The sequence below is a fragment of the Heptranchias perlo genome, chromosome 24 (genome assembly GCF_035084215.1).
Source record: "Heptranchias perlo isolate sHepPer1 chromosome 24, sHepPer1.hap1, whole genome shotgun sequence".
NCBI classification, from domain to species: Eukaryota; Metazoa; Chordata; class Chondrichthyes; order Hexanchiformes; family Hexanchidae; genus Heptranchias; species Heptranchias perlo.
This window is the reverse complement of record NC_090348.1, coordinates 49,669,005-49,687,887: the sequence shown is the minus strand read 5'-3', so window position 1 is coordinate 49,687,887 and position 18,883 is coordinate 49,669,005. Positions and strand designations below refer to the sequence as shown.

General features: G+C 54.5%; 1 protein-coding gene across 1 annotated transcript in view; it reads left to right on the top strand.

The window, feature by feature from the left end:
* Positions 1-18,883, top strand: part of LOC137341805 (uncharacterized) — a 70,631-nt gene that overhangs the window by 6,405 nt on the left and 45,343 nt on the right. Inside the window, exon 3 of the mRNA XM_068005307.1 lies at positions 2,810-3,130. Coding sequence (XP_067861408.1) covers positions 2,810-3,130 — 321 coding nt within the window. The remainder of the gene's footprint in view (positions 1-2,809; positions 3,131-18,883) is intronic.

The window sequence follows — 18,883 nt, the reverse complement described above, 5'->3', positions numbered from 1 at the left end:
TTTTAAGTATCCCCCTGCACTTTTTGTACTCCTCTAGGGCTTCCTCCATCTTTAGCCTTTTGTATCTGCCAAAAGCCTTCCTTTTTTTCCTAATCTATTCTCGTATATCCCCTGACATCCAAGGTTCCCTGGAGTTCTTGGAACCACCCTTGACCTTTACGGGAACATGTTGCCATTGTATGGTCTCAATCTCCCTTCTGAAAGACTCCCATTGCTCCGATGCGGATTTTCCTACAAGCAGCTGATCCCAGTCCATTTTGGCCAGATCCTGCCTTATCCTATTAAAATCAGCCTTCCCCCAATTTAGAACCTTTATTTCCAGCCCCTCCCTGTCCTTTTCCATGACCACCTTAAATCTCACCGAATTATGGTCACTGTCACCAAAGTGCTCACCTACTAGCACTTCTTCCACTTGGCCGGCCACATTCCCTAGAATTAGGTCCAGTACCGCCCCCTCTCTTGTAGGACTTTCTACATGCTGGCTCAAAAAGCTCTCCTGGATGCACGTTAAGAATTTTGTACCCTCTAAGCCTTTTACACTCTGAGTATCCCAGTTAATATTGGGGAAGTTGAAATCCCCCACTATTATTACCCTATTTTCTGACCTCTTGCGCACCCCCTGATTTTAATCGCTCCGCCATTGGCGGTCGTGCCTTCAGCTGTCTAGACCCTAAGCTCTGGAATTCCCTCCCTAAACCTCTCCACCTCTCTCTCCTCCTTTAAAACGCTCCTTAAAACCTACCTTTTTGACGTCCTTATGTAGCTTGGTGTCAAATTTTGTTTGATAATCGCTCCTGTGAATCGCCTTGGAATCTTTTACTACGTTAAAGGCGCAAAATAAATGCAAGTTGTTGCTGTTCCTTTGTACATTATTGACCCAAATGCCGAAACCAAATGTAACACTGCCAACACTAATGTTGGGATAGCAGCAGAAACAGCGTGCAGCGAAAGATCGTAGAGGTTTGAGATCAGTTATGCAATTGGGCAAACAAATAGCGGATGCAAATTAACATTGAGAAATGCAAAGGATTGTGGACAGGTTGAACAAACGTGCTTCATGAATGTACAACGAATGGGGTGTATTGGCCAAGGGAGTGTTGGGTGTGGGGCATGATGGTAGATGCCTCACCTTCAATGTCTAGACATGGTGGCAAATAAACTATGCGACTAGCCGGCTGGGATTTATAACCAGAACACAGGGGCACAAGGCTACAGAGTGTATATGGGGGCTTCACAATGCACTGGCAGGCCTCACTTGAATAGTAAGTACAATTCTGATCACCATACCACATAAAGCTCACACGTGTTGGAGAGGGTGCAGCAAAACCCATCTTAGTGTAAAGGGGTGAGCTAGGTGGAGGTTTTAGAGAAAATATCTACAGTCTAAAAGAAGAAAGAAAGACTTGTATTTATATAACGCCTTTCACAAACTCAGGATGTCCCAAAGCGCTTTACAGCCAATAAAGTACTTTTGAAGTGTAGTCACTGTTGTAATGTGGGAAGATGTGATGGAGACAAGGTTGTCCCGGGGGTGGAGGTGGGGAAAGGGTCATCGAAGTATAGGGAATATTAAATAGGATCGATAAGGGAACTCAGAATATCACCACAAGTCAAACCAGGAGAATCGGAGCAGAGGAGATAAATGGAATGAGTGAAAGGTCAACGTGAAACTGATCGATAGATCTCCTGTGGGGCAGGTGTTGAGGGAGTGCCCGGGAATGGTGCAAGGGGAGGAGGGGGCGAGGGGTGAGACCAATTCATCATCCATGCCACCCAAGCACCGCACTCAAAGGACTTCACCTGTGCCAGAAGATGAGCAGGGCCAGTCAGACACCAGGGCAGGGCAGGTGGCACCCATAGTCGCTGGGCCTTGTGCTGACCCTGCTAAAGAAAGTAACTAGCTACCCCCCCCATAACTAGCTAACCCTTCCATAACTAGCTACCCTCCCATAACTAGCTTACCCCTCTATAACGAGCTAACACCCGCCCATAACTAGCTACCCTCCCATAACTAGCTTACCCCTCTATAACTAGCTACCCCCCCATAACTAGCTACCCCCCCATAACTAGCTACCCCTCTATAACTAGCTACCCCTCTATAACTAGCTACCCGCCCCCCCCCACCATGCCAAGAACCCTCAGAGGAACAGCTGCAGGAAAACCATCTCACTTAGAAGGAGCACTATATTAGGTATTACGAGACACTCACCATTCATTTAACCGAGGTCCCGTATAGGAGATTGTAAACGATCCCACAGCGCTATTCGAAGAAGAGCAGAGGAGTTCTCCCAGTGTCCTGGCCAATATTTATCCCTCACCCAACATCACTAAAGACAGATTTAACTGGGCATTTATCTCATTGCTGTTTGTGGGATCTTGCTGTGCGCAATTTGGCTGCCTCATTTGCCTATATAACAACTGGGACTGCACTTCAATGGTGATCCATTGGCTCTGAAGGGTTTTGAGGACTATATCAGTGCAAATTCTTCCTTTTCATCTCTTGATTGACCTCACCCGGCACAGTTCCATCACCAAACAATTAAACGGGTTGGATACAGAGAAGAGCTCTCTCTGCTCTGTGCCAGCAGTTTGTCTCAGTGTTAAACTCAGGTGAGCAGCCTGCCACCATGGTAGTGTGATACTTATTCATTTCCCACACCAGCCATCCTGTGGTCTCTCTGTATTGGGGTCGTTTTATGGAGTGAGCTCCCACTTTGGAACTGCCTAGAGTGCCCAAACTCAATTCCGTTCCTTTAGCCGAAGGAGACTCCGAGACTAAAGCTGTGAATGTTTGCTTTGTTCTATCCAGCACAGCTTCGGTGTGTTCAGGAGGAGATCGACAGCTTGGAGGAGGAGAAGGAGAGTGAGCTGATGGAGGCTCACGAGGAACTCCACTGTGCACAAGAGGAGATTGTGAACCTGCGGCAGGCGGCAGAGGAGGCCGCGGCGGAGCGGGAGAATGAGATTGCCACACTGCAGGAGGAGCTGTGCCGGATCCGGGCGGAAGTCCAGCACCTTCAGCAGACGACAGTGGAATATGAGCTGGAGATCACTACACTTCGGGCAGAGATACAGATGAAGAACGACAGTCAGCGGAGGAGAAATTCGGAAGAAGTTACCCAGCTCCAGGGTACGTATCCAGGTGAAGGATGGGAGGGATTCCACGGAGAGGTGGGAGAGTGAGTTGCTTCGGTGGAGCAGCACATTACCGTGCTCATGTTCCACTTCATGTGCAACAGGGCTTCCCACATCAACACACAGCAGAGCTGTGGCAGGAGCTCAAAACGGGCGAGAGTGGATCATAGAAATCATAGAAATCATAGAAGTTACAACATAGAAACAGGCCCTTCGGCCCAACATGTCCATGTCTCCCAGTTTATACCACCAAGCTAGTCCCAATTTCCTGCACTTGGCCCATATCCCTCTATACCCATCTTACCCATGCAACTATCCAAATGCTTTTTAAAAGACAAAATTGTACCCGCCTCCACTACTGCCTCTGGCAGCTCGTTCCAGACACTCACCACCCTTTGAGTGAAAAAATTGCCCCTCTGGACCCTTTTGTATCTCTCCCCTCTCACCTTAAATCTATGTCCCCTCGTTATAGACTCCCCTACCTTTGGGAAAATATTTTGACTATCTACCTTATCTATGCCCCTCATTATTTTATAGACTTCTATAAGATCACCCCTTAACCTCCTACTCTCCAGGGAAAAAAGTCTCAGTCTATCCAACCTCTCCCTATAAGTCAAACCATCAAGTCCCGGTAGCATCCTAGTAAATCTTTTCTGCACACTTTCTAGTTTAATAATATCCTTTCTATAATAGGGTGACCAGAACTGTACACAGTATTCCAAGTGTGGCCTTACTAATGTCTTGTACAACTTCAACAAGACATCCCAACTCCTGTATTCAATGTTCTGACCAATGAAACCAAGCATGCCGAATGCCTTCTTCACCACCCTATCCACCTGTGACTCCACTTTCAAGGAGCTATGAACCTGTACTCCTAGATCTCTTTGTTCTATAACTCTCCCCAACACCCTACCATTAACGGAGTAGGTCCTGGCCCGATTCGATCTACCAAAATGCATCACCTCACATTTATCTAAATTAAACTCCATCTGCCATTCATCAGCCCACTGGCCCAATTTATCAAGATCCCGTTGCAATCCTAGATAACCTTCTTCACTGTCCACAATGCCACCAATCTTGGTGTCATCTGCAAACTTACTAACCATGCCTCCTAAATTCTCATCCAAATCATTAATATAAATAACAAATAACAGCGGACCCAGCACCGATCCCTGAGGCACACCGCTGGTCACAGGCCTCCAGTTTGAAAAACAACCCTCTACAACCACCCTCTGTCTTCTGTCGTCAAGCCAATTTTGTATCCAATTGGCTACCTCACCTTGGATCCCGTGAGATTTAACCTTATGTAACAACCTACCATGCGGTACCTTGTCAAAGGCTTTGCTAAAGTCCATGTAGACCACGTCTACTGCACAGCCCTCATCTATCTTCTTGGTTACCCCTTCAAAAAACTCAATCAAATTCGTGAGACATGATTTTCCTCTCACAAAACCATGCTGACTGTTCCTAATTAGTCCCTGCCTCTCCAAATGCCTGTAGATCCTGTCCCTCAGAATACCCTCTAACAACTTACCCACTACAGATGTCAGGCTCATCGGTCTGTAGTTCCCAGGCTTTTCCCTGCCGCCCTTCTTAAACAAAGGCACAACATTTGCTACCCTCCAATCTTCAGGCACCTCACCTGTAGCGGTGCATGATTCAAATAGCTCTGCTAGGGGTCCCGCAATTTCCTCCCTAACCTCCCATAACGTCCTGGGATACATTTCATCAGGTCCCGGAGATTTATCTACCTTGATGCGCGTTAAGACTTCCAGCACCTCCCTCTCTGTAATATGTACACTCCTCAAGACATCACTATTTATTTCCCCAAGTTCCCTAACATCCATGCCTTACTCAACCGTAAATACCGATGTGAAATATTCATTCAGGATCTCACCCATCTCTTGTGGTTCCGCACATAGATGACCTTGTTGATCCTTCAGAGGCCCTACTCTCTCCCTAGTTACTCTTTTGCCCTTTATGTATTTGTAGAAGCTCTTTGGATTCTCCTTTGCCTTATCTGCCAAAGCAATCTCATGTCCCCTTTTTGCCCTCCTGATTTCTCTCTTAACTCTACTCCGGCAATCACTATGCTCTTCAAGGGATCCACTTGATCCCAGCTGCATGTCATATGCCTCCTTCTTCTTTTTGACGAGGGCCTCAATCTCCCGAGTCATCCAAGGTTCCCTACTTCTACCAGCCTTGCCCTTCACTTTATAAGGAATGTGCTTACCCTGAACCCTGGTTAACACACTTTTGAAAGCCTCCCACTTACCAGACGTCCCTTTGCCTGCCAACAGACTCTCCCAATCAACTTCTGAAAGTTCCTGTCTAATACCATCAAAACTGGCCTTTCCCCAATTTAGAATTTTAACTTTTGGGCCAGACCTATCATTCTCCATAGCTATCTTAAAACTAATGGAATTATGATCACTGGTCCCAAAGTGATCCCTCACTAACACTTCTGTCACCTGCCCTTCCTTATTTCCCAAGAGGAGGTCAAGTTTTGCCCCCTCTCTAGTCAGGCCATCCACATACTGAATGAGAAATTCCTCCTGAATACACTCAACAAATTTCTCTCCATCCAAGCCCCTAATGCTATGGCTGTCCCAGTCAATGTTGGGAAAGTTAAAGTCCCCTACTATTACCACCCTATTTTTCTTGCAGCTGTCTGTAATCTCCTTACATATTTGCTCCTCAATTTCCCGTTGACTATTTGGGGGTCTGTAGTACAATCCTATCAAAGTGATCTCTCCCTTCTTATTTTTCAGTTCTACCCATATAGAGTCAGTGGGCGAATCCTCAGATATATCCCCTCTCACGACTGCCGTGATGTTCTCCCTAATCAAGAACGCAACTCCCCCTCCTCTCTTACCTCCTGCTCTATCTTTCCTATAGCATCTGTACCCTGGAACATTGAGCTGCCAGTCTTGCCCCTCCCTTAGCCATGTTTCAGTAATAGCTATAACATCCCAGTCCCATGTACCCATCCATGCCCTGAGTTCATCTGCCTTGCCCATCAGACTTCTTGCATTGAAATAAATGCAGTTTAATCTAGACTTCCCTTGGTCTTTGCCCTGCTTTCTCAGACCATCTGTCCGGTCATGTTTTGTACACTCTCCCTTACTGCCTTTTGTTTCTGTCACCACTTTACTTCCCACTGACTTTCTGCATCGGTTCCCATCCCCCTGCCACTTTAGTTTAAACCCTCCCCAACAGCACTAGCAAACACTCCCCCTAGGACATTGGTTCCAGTCCTGCCCAGATGCAGACTGTCCAATTTGTACTGGTCCCACCTCCCCCAGAACCGGTTCCAATGGCCCAGGAATTTGAATCCCTCCCTCTTGCACCATCTCTCAAGCCACGTATTCATCCTAGCTATCCTGTCATTCCAACTCTGACTAGCCCATGGCACTGGTTGCAATCCTGAGATTACTACCTTTGAGGTCCTACTTTTTAGTTTAACTCCTAACTCCCTAAATTCAGCTTGTTGGACCTCATCCCGTTTTTTACCTATATCGTTGGTATCTATATGCACCACGACAACTGGCTGTTCACCCTCCCCCTCCAGAATGTTCTGCAGCCGCTCCGAGACATCCCTGACCCTTGCACCAGGGAGGCAACATACCATCCTGGAGTCTCGGTTGCGTCCGCAGAAACGCCTGTCTATTCCCCTTACAATCGAGTCCCCTATCACTATAGCTCTGCCACTCTTTTTCCTGCCCTCCTGTGCAGCAGAGCCAGCCACGGTGCCATGAACCTGGCCGCTGCCACCTTCCCCTGGTGAGCCATCTCCCCCAACAGTATCCAAAACGGTATACCTGTTTGAGAGGGGGATGGCCACAGGGGACCCCTGCACTACCTGCCTGCACCTCTTACTCTGCCTGGTGGTCACTCATTCACTTCCTGCCTGTACTCCCTTTCCCTGCGGTGTGACCAACTCGCTAAACGTGCTATCCACGAGTTTCTCTGCATCGCGGATGCTCCACAGTGAGTCCACCCGCAGCTCCAGCTCCGAGATACGATCGGTCAGTAGCTGCAGGTGGACACACTTCCTGCACACATGGTCGTCAGGGACACTGGTAGTGTCCATGACTTCCCACATCTTGCAGGAGGGGCATATCACGGGTGCGAGGTCTGCTGCCATGACTTGCCTTAGCTTAGTTACCCCTTTTAAATTACGTTGAAATTAGAAAATGTTAACTATACTAGGGACCTCGGTTCACCAAAAAAAAACACTACCTGCTATAAAACCTGCAGACCTTCCCTTTCTTATTACTTTACTTACAGTAAAATGGTAGAAATACTCACCTGAACCTACTCACCAATCAGCTCCGGTCTCACCAATCACCATCCCGCTTCACCTGTGACATCACTCTTTGATTTTTATCGGAACGCGGTCGTTCCACTCCCGCTCTCGCTGTGCGCTGTTTTTAACCTCGCTCCGCTCTCAATGTTTCCCGCCGCTCCGGTGAACTCCCGCTCTCGCTGTGCGCTGTTTTTAACCTCGCTCCGCTCTCACTGTTTCCCGCCGCTCCGGTGAACTCCCGCTCTCGCTGTGCGCTGTTTTTAACCTCGCTCCGCTCTCAATGTTTCCCGCCGCTCCGGTGAACTCCCGCTCTCGCTGTGCGCTGTTTTTAACCTCGCTCCGCTCTCACTGTTTCCCGCCGCTCCGGTGAACTCCCGCTCTCGCTGTGCGCTGTTTTTAACCTCGCTCCGCTCTCACTGTTTCCCGCCGCTCCGGTGAACTCCCGCTCTCGCTGTGCGCTGTTTTTAACCTCGCTCCGCTCTCGCTGTTTCCCGCCGCTCCGGTGAACTCCCGCTCTCGCTGTGCGCTGTTTTTAACCTCGCTCCGCTCTCACTGTTTCCCGCCGCTCCGGTGAACTCCCGCTCTCGCTGTGCGCTGTTTTTAACCTCGCTCCGCTCTCACTGTTTCCCGCCGCTCCGGTGAACTCCCGCTCTCGCTGTGCGCTGTTTTTAACCTCGCTCCGCTCTCGCTGTTTCCCGCCGCTCCGGTGAACGCCCGCTCTCGCTGTGCGCTGTTTTTAACCTCGCTCTGCTCTCACTGTTTCCCGCCGCTCCGGTGAACTCCCGCTCTCGCTGTGCGCTGTTTTTAACCTCGCTCCGCTCTCACTGTTTCCCGCCGCTCCGGTGAACTCCCGCTCTCGCTGTGCGCTGTTTTTAACCTCGCTCCGCTCTCACTGTTTCCCGCCGCTCCGGTGAACTCCCGCTCTCGCTGTGCGCTGTTTTTAACCTCGCTCCGCTCTCGCTGTTTCCCGCCGCTCCGGTGAACTCCCGCTCTCGCTGTGCGCTGTTTTTAACCTCGCTCCGCTCTCGCTGTTTCCCGCCGCTCCGGTGAACGCCCGCTCTCGCTGTGCGCTGTTTTTAACCTCGCTCCGCTCTCCCTGTTTCCCGCCGCTCCGGTGAACTCCCGCTCTCGCTGTGCGCTGTTTTTAACCTCGCTCCGCTCTCACTGTTTCCCGCCGCTCCGGTGAACTCCCGCTCTCGCTGTGCGCTGTTTTTAACCTCGCTCCGCTCTCAATGTTTCCCGCCGCTCCGGTGAACTCCCGCTCTCGCTGTGCGCTGTTTTTAACCTCGCTCTGCTCTCACTGTTTCCCGCCGCTCCGGTGAACTCCCGCTCTCGCTGTGCGCTGTTTTTAACCTCGCTCTGCTCTCACTGTTTCCCGCCGCTCCGGTGAACTCCCGCTCTCGCTGTGCGCTGTTTTTAACCTCGCTCTGCTCTCACTGTTTCCCGCCGCTCCGGTGAACTCCCGCTCTCGCTGTGCGCTGTTTTTAACCTCGCTCCGCTCTCACTGTTTCCCGCCGCTCCGGTGAACTCCCGCTCTCACTGTGCGCTGTTTTTAACCTCGCTCCGCTCTCCCTGTTTCCCGCCGCTCCGGTGAACTCCCGCTCTCGCTGTGCGCTGTTTTTAACCTCGCTCCGCTCTCGCTGTTTCCCGCCGCTCCGGTGAACTCCCGCTCTCGCTGTGCGCTGTTTTTAACCTCGCTCCGCTCTCGCTGTTTCCCGCCGCTCCGGTGAACTCCCGCTCTCGCTGTGCGCTGTTTTTAACCTCGCTCCGCTCTCGCTGTTTCCCGCCGCTCCGGTGAACTCCCGCTCTCGCTGTGCGCTGTTTTTAACCTCGCTCCGCTCTCGCTGTTTCCCGCCGCTCCGGTGAACTCCCGCTCTCGCTGTGCGCTGTTTTTAACCTCGCTCCGCTCTCGCTGTTTCCCGCCGCTCCGGTGAACTCCCGCTCTCGCTGTGCGCTGTTTTTAACCTCGCTCCGCTCTCGCTGTTTCCCGCCGCTCCGGTGAACTCCCGCTCTCGCTGTGCGCTGTTTTTAACCTCGCTCCGCTCTCGCTGTTTCCCGCCGCTCCGGTGAACTCCCGCTCTCGCTGTGCGCTGTTTTTAACCTCGCTCCGCTCTCGCTGTTTCCCGCCGCTCCGGTGAACTCCCGCTCTCGCTGTGCGCTGTTTTTAACCTCGCTCCGCTCTCGCTGTTTCCCGCCGCTCCGGTGAACGCCCGCTCTCGCTGTGCGCTGTTTTTAACCTCGCTCCGCTCTCACTGTTTCCCGCCGCTCCGGTGAACGCCCGCTCTCGCTGTGCGCTGTTTTTAACCTCGCTCCGCTCTCACTGTTTCCCGCCGCTCCGGTGAACTCCCGCTCTCGCTGTGCGCTGTTTTTAACCTCGCTCCGCTCTCACTGTTTCCCGCCGCTCCGGTGAACGCCCGCTCTCGCTGTGCGCTGTTTTTAACCTCGCTCCGCTCTCACTGTTTCCCGCCGCTCCGGTGAACTCCCGCTCTCGCTGTGCGCTGTTTTTAACCTCGCTCCGCTCTCACTGTTTCCCGCCGCTCCGGTGAACTCCCGCTCTCGCTGTGCGCTGTTTTTAACCTCGCTCCGCTCTCGCTGTTTCCCGCCGCTCCGGTGAACTCCCGCTCTCGCTGTGCGCTGTTTTTAACCTCGCTCCGCTCTCACTGTTTCCCGCCGCTCCGGTGAACTCCCGCTCTCGCTGTGCGCTGTTTTTAACCTCGCTCCGCTCTCGCTGTTTCCCGCCGCTCCGGTGAACTCCCGCTCTCGCTGTGCGCTGTTTTTAACCTCGCTCCGCTCTCGCTGTTTCCCGCCGCTCCGGTGAACGCCCGCTCTCGCTGTGCGCTGTTTTTAACCTCGCTCCGCTCTCCCTGTTTCCCGCCGCTCCGGTGAACTCCCGCTCTCGCTGTGCGCTGTTTTTAACCTCGCTCCGCTCTCGCTGTTTCCCGCCGCTCCGGTGAACGCCCGCTCTCGCTGTGCGCTGTTTTTAACCTCGCTCTGCTCTCACTGTTTCCCGCCGCTCCGGTGAACTCCCGCTCTCGCTGTGCGCTGTTTTTAACCTCGCTCCGCTCTCACTGTTTCCCGCCGCTCCGGTGAACTCCCGCTCTCGCTGTGCGCTGTTTTTAACCTCGCTCCGCTCTCACTGTTTCCCGCCGCTCCGGTGAACTCCCGCTCTCGCTGTGCGCTGTTTTTAACCTCGCTCCGCTCTCAATGTTTCCCGCCGCTCCGGTGAACTCCCGCTCTCGCTGTGCGCTGTTTTTAACCTCGCTCCGCTCTCACTGTTTCCCGCCGCTCCGGTGAACTCCCGCTCTCGCTGTGCGCTGTTTTTAACCTCGCTCCGCTCTCACTGTTTCCCGCCGCTCCGGTGAACTCCCGCTCTCGCTGTGCGCTGTTTTTAACCTCGCTCCGCTCTCGCTGTTTCCCGCCGCTCCGGTGAACTCCCGCTCTCGCTGTGCGCTGTTTTTAACCTCGCTCCGCTCTCACTGTTTCCCGCCGCTCCGGTGAACTCCCGCTCTCGCTGTGCGCTGTTTTTAACATCGCTCCGCTCTCACTGTTTCCCGCCGCTCCGGTGAACTCCCGCTCTCGCTGTGCGCTGTTTTTAACCTCGCTCCGCTCTCGCTGTTTCCCGCCGCTCCGGTGAACTCCCGCTCTCGCTGTGCGCTGTTTTTAACCTCGCTCCGCTCTCGCTGTTTCCCGCCGCTCCGGTGAACTCCCGCTCTCGCTGTGCGCTGTTTTTAACCTCGCTCCGCTCTCGCTGTTTCCCGCCGCTCCGGTGAACTCCCGCTCTCGCTGTGCGCTGTTTTTAACCTCGCTCCGCTCTCGCTGTTTCCCGCCGCTCCGGTGAACTCCCGCTCTCGCTGTGCGCTGTTTTTAACCTCGCTCCGCTCTCGCTGTTTCCCGCCGCTCCGGTGAACGCCCGCTCTCGCTGTGCGCTGTTTTTAACCTCGCTCCGCTCTCGCTGTTTCCCGCCGCTCCGGTGAACTCCCGCTCTCGCTGTGCGCTGTTTTTAACCTCGCTCCGCTCTCGCTGTTTCCCGCCGCTCCGGTGAACTCCCGCTCTCGCTGTGCGCTGTTTTTAACCTCGCTCCGCTCTCACTGTTTCCCGCCGCTCCGGTGAACTCCCGCTCTCGCTGTGCGCTGTTTTTAACCTCGCTCCGCTCTCGCTGTTTCCCGCCGCTCCGGTGAACTCCCGCTCTCGCTGTGCGCTGTTTTTAACCTCGCTCCGCTCTCGCTGTTTCCCGCCGCTCCGGTGAACGCCCGCTCTCGCTGTGCGCTGTTTTTAACCTCGCTCCGCTCTCACTGTTTCCCGCCGCTCCGGTGAACGCCCGCTCTCGCTGTGCGCTGTTTTTAACCTCGCTCCGCTCTCACTGTTTCCCGCCGCTCCGGTGAACTCCCGCTCTCGCTGTGCGCTGTTTTTAACCTCGCTCCGCTCTCACTGTTTCCCGCCGCTCCGGTGAACGCCCGCTCTCGCTGTGCGCTGTTTTTAACCTCGCTCCGCTCTCACTGTTTCCCGCCGCTCCGGTGAACTCCCGCTCTCGCTGTGCGCTGTTTTTAACCTCGCTCCGCTCTCGCTGTTTCCCGCCGCTCCGGTGAACTCCCGCTCTCGCTGTGCGCTGTTTTTAACCTCGCTCCGCTCTCGCTGTTTCCCGCCGCTCCGGTGAACTCCCGCTCTCGCTGTGCGCTGTTTTTAACCTCGCTCCGCTCTCGCTGTTTCCCGCCGCTCCGGTGAACTCCCGCTCTCGCTGTGCGCTGTTTTTATCCTCGCTCCGCTCTCACTGTTTCCCGCCGCTCCGGTGAACTCCCGCTCTCGCTGTGCGCTGTTTTTAACCTCGCTCCGCTCTCACTGTTTCCCGCCGCTCCGGTGAACTCCCGCTCTCGCTGTGCGCTGTTTTTAACCTCGCTCCGCTCTCACTGTTTCCCGCCGCTCCGGTGAACTCCCGCTCTCGCTGTGCGCTGTTTTTAACCTCGCTCCGCTCTCACTGTTTCCCGCCGCTCCGGTGAACGCCCGCTCTCGCTGTGCGCTGTTTTTAACCTCGCTCCGCTCTCACTGTTTCCCGCCGCTCCGGTGAACTCCCGCTCTCGCTGTGCGCTGTTTTTAACCTCGCTCCGCTCTCACTGTTTCCCGCCGCTCCGGTGAACTCCCGCTCTCGCTGTGCGCTGTTTTTAACCTCGCTCCGCTCTCACTGTTTCCCGCCGCTCCGGTGAACTCCCGCTCTCGCTGTGCGCTGTTTTTAACCTCGCTCCGCTCTCACTGTTTCCCGCCGCTCCGGTGAACTCCCGCTCTCGCTGGCCGCTGTTTTTAACCTCGCTCCGCTCTCACTGTTTCCCGCCGCTCCGGTGAACTCCCGCTCTCGCTGTGCGCTGTTTTTAACCTCGCTCCGCTCTCACTGTTTCCCGCCGCTCCGGTGAACTCCCGCTCTCGCTGTGCGCTGTTTTTAACCTCGCTCCGCTCTCACTGTTTCCCGCCGCTCCGGTGAACTCCCGCTCTCGCTGTGCGCTGTTTTTAACCTCGCTCCGCTCTCACTGTTTCCCGCCGCTCCGGTGAACTCCCGCTCTCGCTGTGCGCTGTTTTTAACCTCGCTCCGCTCTCACTGTTTCCCGCCGCTCCGGTGAACTCCCGCTCTCGCTGTGCGCTGTTTTTAACATCGCTCCGCTCTCACTGTTTCCCACCGCTCCGGATCGGCAGCCCATTCTCCTCCACAAGCTCTAATTTCCCATTGAGGCCTTCAGTTTAGAGGTGCTGAGCAAAATACACATCATAGAATAGGGATAAGAAACGGACCAGAGACCATGGCCTAGACGTTGGATCACAGGCATAAAACGGGTGCCCGAGGGTCCAATATGGCAGGCGGTGTGTGCGCATTCATTCTGCACCGATAGTGCGCCCGCCGCCATATTGGTTAGGGCACCTCTGCAGGTGTCCAGGGTGCAAGCCTGAAACTGGCATTGGGCCATTTGTGGTTGCAAATCAGCTGAAGGCCTCTTTCAGGCCCCCTTTGTGAAATAGGACTGAGAATGACAGCAGTGCTTGGACACTGAGCAACCAAATCAGTGATTCTTAAAGGGACCCCTGGAGACTGCTGCCCAAAAGGTAAGGTGATGATATTTTTTACCTTATTGTGGAGCCGAGAGGAACAGGCAAGCTCTGCCCAGCTCCACAAGAAATCCGGGGACCAAAGCCCCCCTCCACTCCCCTCCCATACTGTCCTGAGCCCCTCGGACAATGTCTGAGCTGGCTGTTCTTGCTTCCCCTGACCCTGGTGAGCTGCCGCTGGGGCTACAACCTGCAGCTCACTAAGAATAAACATGAAGCCAGTGGAATAATTTGCTGCGGTCCAGCCATCAGGCACAGGCAGCTCACGCTGCACTGGGACTGCACCCGGATTGGGGCCCATAGCTCCACTCCACACTGTGTTCAACAGCTTCAGTGGCTCAGTGTCATACAGAACGGAAAAATCCCAGGTTCTGTCCCTTGACTGAGCTGAGTTGGTGGTAGCGAGGCTGGCTAGAGAGAGAGGAGGAAAACAGCGGGAGGGGTTCCTGCTCCCGATCACCATCGAGGGGTTCCTGCTCCCGATCACCATCGAGGGGTTCCTGCTCCCGATCACTATCGAGGGATTCCTGCTCCCGATCACCATCGAGGGATTCCTGCTCCCGATCACCATCGAGGGGTTCCTGCTCCCGATCACTATCGAGGGATTCCTGCTCCCGATCACCATCGAGGGGTTCCTGCTCCTGATCACTATCGAGGGGTTCCTGCTCCTGATCACTATCGAGGGGTTCCTGCTCCCGATCACTATCGAGGGATTCCTGCTCCCGATCACCATCGAGGGGTTCCTGCTCCCGATCACCATCGAGGGGTTCCTGCTCCCGATCACCATCGAGGGGTTCCTGCTCCCGATCACTATCGAGGGATTCCTGCTCCCGATCACCATCGAGGGGTTCCTGCTCCCGATCACTATCGAGGGGTTCCTGCTCCCGATCACTATCGAGGGATTCCTGCTCCCGATCACCATCGAGGGGTTCCTGCTCCCGATCACCATCGAGGGGTTCCTGCTCCCGATCACCATCGAGGGGTTCCTGCTCCTGATCACTATCGAGGGGTTCCTGCTCCTGATCACTATCGAGGGGTTCCTGCTCCCGATCACTATCGAGGGATTCCTGCTCCCGATCACCATCGAGGGGTTCCTGCTCCCGATCACCATCGAGGGGTTCCTGCTCCCGATCACTATCGAGGGATTCCTGCTCCTGATCACGAGCGAGGGGTCCTGCTGGAAAGTGTGTATGTGTTGGTAGTGTGGATGGACCAATCAGGCTTGGCTGTGATGTGCCCAGTTGCCTGTTTCCACTCACTGTCAAGGCCCACTCTCAAGGACAGGCCACTGGAAACTTTTCCTCAGTTTTCAGGAGAGGAGAAAACTGGATGGAAAAAACCTACAGCTGGATTCAGGGTGATTAAACCAGTCCAAACAGAGTAACTAGCAGTTACAGGCTAATTAAACCAATCCAAACAGGTACAGGGTAATTAAACCAGTCCAAACAGAGTAACTAGCAGTTACAGGCTAATTAAACCAATCCAAACAGGTACAGGGTAATTAAACCAGTCCAAACAAGGTAACTAGAAGTTACTGGGTAATTAAACCAGTCCAAACAGGTGCAGGGTAATTAAACCAGTCCAAACAAGGTAACTAGCAGTTACAGGGTAATTAAACCAGTCCAAACAAGGTAACTAGCAGTTACAGGGTAATTAAACCAGGCTCGAGATGTGGGAGTTTTGAGCACCAGGTGTTGACTCAAACAAACATGTCTGTGGGAAGTGTCACCAACTCACATTGCTCAAGCTCAAAACCTCAGAACGAGAGGAGGAGATGGAGATAATCCATCACATTGGGGAGGGAGAGAGGTTCCTCGAGTGAGAGTTGAGAGGGCAGTCACACCAATGAGAAATAGTGAGCAGGAAAGATGAGTGAATGTCTGAGGGACGAGGAAATGTTAGCAGAGGAGTGATCAGAGCAACATATCTCACACAGATTTGAAGCTCTAGCTCCCTGTGGGGAAAATGAGGACTCTGGCAGGGCCATCACATAAATATCAACGGACCCAACAAACAAGTGGTGGCTCGTGCTGCGAGGGGGAAGACTAACAACACAGCTAGAAATGCAGTGCTGAGACGGGTTCAATAGTTAGAGAGCCGACACCATTTTGTGCACTCCAGACCAACAGTCTCAGATACTTTGCTGTTTCCGAGATGCTGGGGTCAGAGAGAAAGCACATAGACTGAAAAAGATTGTGCATGGGGAGGGAGAGCAGCCAGTGATTGGGGTCCATGTGGGGTCAGTGATTGGGGTCCGTGTGGGGTCAGTGATTGGGGTGCGTGGGGGGTCAGTGATTGGGGTCCGTGTGGGGTCAGTGATTGGGGTGCGTGGGGGGTCAGTGATTGGGGTCTGTGTGGGGTCAGTGATTGGGGTCCGTGTGGGGTAAGTGATTGGGGTCCGTGTGGGGTCAGTGATTGGGGTGCGTGGGGGGTCAGTGATTGGGGTCCGTGTGGGGTCAGTGATTGGGGTGCGTGGGGGGTCAGTGATTGGGGTCTGTGTGGGGTCAGTGATTGGGGTCCATGTGGGGGCTGTGATTGGGGTCCATGTGGGGTCTGTGTGGGGCCAGTGATTGGGGTCAGTGATTGGGGTCCGTGTGGGGTCAGTGATTGGGGTCCGTGTGGGGTCAGGGATTGGGGTCCGTGTGGGGTCAGTGATTGGGGTCCGTGTGGGGTCAGTGATTGGGGTGCGTGGGGGGTCAGTGATTGGGGTCCGTGTGGGGTCAGTGATTGGGGTCCGTGTGGGGTCAGTGATTGGGGTCCGTGTGGGGTCAGTGATTGGGGTCCGTGTGGGGTCAGTGATTGGGGTCCGTGTGGGGTCAGTGATTGGGGTGCGTGGGGGGTCAGTGATTGGGGTCCGTGTGGGGTCAGTGATTGGGGTCCGTGTGGGGTCAGTGATTGGGGTCCGTGTGGGGTCAGTGATTGGGGTGCGTGGGGGGTCAGTGATTGGGGTCCGTGTGGGGTCAGTGATTGGGGTGCGTGGGGGGTCAGTGATTGGGGTCCGTGTGGGGTCAGTGATTGGGGTGCGTGGGGGGTCAGTGATTGGGGTGCGTGGGGGGTCAGTGATTGGGGTCCGTGTGGGGTCAGTGATTGGGGTCTGTGTGGGGTCAGTGATTGGGGTGCGTGGGGGGTCAGTGATTGGGGTCCGTGTGGGGTCAGTGATTGGGGTCTGTGTGGGGTCAGTGATTGGGGTGCGTGGGGGGTCAGTGATTGGGGTCCGTGTGGGGTCAGTGATTGGGGTCTGTGTGGGGTCCGTGTGGGGTCAGTGATTGGGGTCTGTGAGGGGTCCGTGTGGGGTCAGTGATTGGGGTGCGTGTGGGGTCAGTGATTGGGGTGCGTGGGGGGTCAGTGATTGGGGTCTGTGTGGGGTCAGTGATTGGGGTCCATGTGGGTTCTGTGTGGGGCCAGTGATTGGGGTCATTGATTGGGGTCCATGTGGGGTCAGTGATTGGGGTCCGTGTGGGGTCAGTGATTGGGGTCCGTGTGAGGTCAGTGATTGGGGTCAGTGTGAGGTCAGTGATTGGGGTCCGTGTGGGGTCAGTGATTGGGGTCCGTGTGGGGTCAGTGATTGGGGTCCGTGTGGGGTCCGTGTGGGGTCAGTGATTGGGGTCCGTGTGGGGTCAGTGATTGGGGTCCGTGTGGGGTCAGTGATTGGGGTCCGTGTGGGGTCAGTGATTGAGGTCTGTGTGGGGTCAGTGATTGGGGTCCGTGTGGGGTCAGTGATTGGGGTCCGTGTGAGGTCAGTGATTGGGGTCAGTGTGAGGTCAGTGATTGGGGTCTGTGTTGGGTCAGTGATTGGGGTCCGTGTGGGGTCAGTGATTGGGGTCAGTGATTGGGGTCCGTGTGGGGTCAGTGATTGGGGTCCGTGTGGGGTCAGTGATTGGGGTCCGTGTGGGGTCAGTGATTGGGGTCTGTGTTGGGTCAGTGATTGGGGTCCGTGTGGGGTCAGTGATTGGGGTCAGTGATTGGGGTCCGTGTGGGGTCAGTGATTGGGGTCAGTGTGAGGTCAGTGATTGGGGTCCGTGGGGGGTCAGTGATTGGGGTCCGTGGGGGGTCAGTGATTGGGGTCTGTGTGGGGTCAGTGATTGGGGTCTGTGGGGGGTCAGTGATTGGGGTCTGTGTGGGGTCAGTGATTGGGGTCTGTGTGGGGTCCGTGTGGGGTCAGTGATTGGGGTCCGTGTGGGGTCATTGATTAGGGTCCGTGTGGGGTCAGTGATTGGGGTCCGTGGGGGGTCAGTGATTGGGGTCTGTGTGGGGTCCGTATGGGGTCAGTGATTGGGGTCTGTGTGGGGTCCGTGTGGGGTCAGTGATTGGGGTCCGTGTGGGGTCAGTGATTGGGGTCCGTGTGGGGTCAGTGATTGGGGTCCGTGTGGGGTCAGTGATTGGGGTCCGTGTGGGGTCAGTGATTGGGGTCTGTGTTGGGTCAGTGATTGGGGTCAGTGTGGGGTCAGTGATTGGGGTCAGTGTGAGGTCAGTGATTGGGGTCCGTGTGGGGTCAGTGATTGGGGTCCGTGGGGGGTCAGTGATTGGGGTCTGTGTGGGGTCCGTGTGGGGTCAGTGATTGGGGTCTGTGTGGGGTCCGTGTGGGGTCAGTGATTGGGGTCCGTGTGGGGTCAGTGATTGGGGTCCGTGTGGGGTCAGTGATTGGGGTCAGTGATTGGGGTCCGTGTGGGGTCATTGATTGGGGTCCGTGTGGGGTCATTGATTGGGGTAAAGAAAGGCCTTAAATCCTGCATTAATTTAGGGAATCCGGAAAGAAGTTTAAAAGTGCAACTTCACAGGTGACCTGAGTATTACTTCCCCAATCATGTGCTAGAATAGGGAAGGACAGGAGGATTAGGGAAATCAATGCCTGGCTAAAGGAGAGGTGTCAGGAAGAGGGATTTCATTCTGGGCATTGGCACCAATTCTGGGACAGATGGAAGCTATTCTGCAAGGGTGGGCTACATCTGAACAGGGAGGCTGCTGATGTTTTTTTATTCGTTCATGGGATGTGGGCGTTGCTGGCGAGGCCGGCATTTATTGCCCATCCCTAATTGCCCTTGAGAAGGTGGTGGTGAGCCGCCTTCTTGAACCGCTGCAGTCCGTGTGGTGAAGGTTCTCCCACAGTGCTGTTAGGTAGGGATTTTGACCCAGTGACGATGAAGGAACGGCGATATATTTCCAAGTCGGGATGGTGTGTGACTTGGAGGGGAATGTGCAGGTGGTGTTGTTCCCATGTGCCTGCTGCTCTTGTCCTTCTAGGTGGTAGAGGTCGCAGGTTTGGGAGGTGCTGTCGAAGAAGCCTTGGCGAGTTACTGCAGTGCATCCTGTGGATGGTACACACTGCAGCCACGGTCAAATGCTGCCTTGATG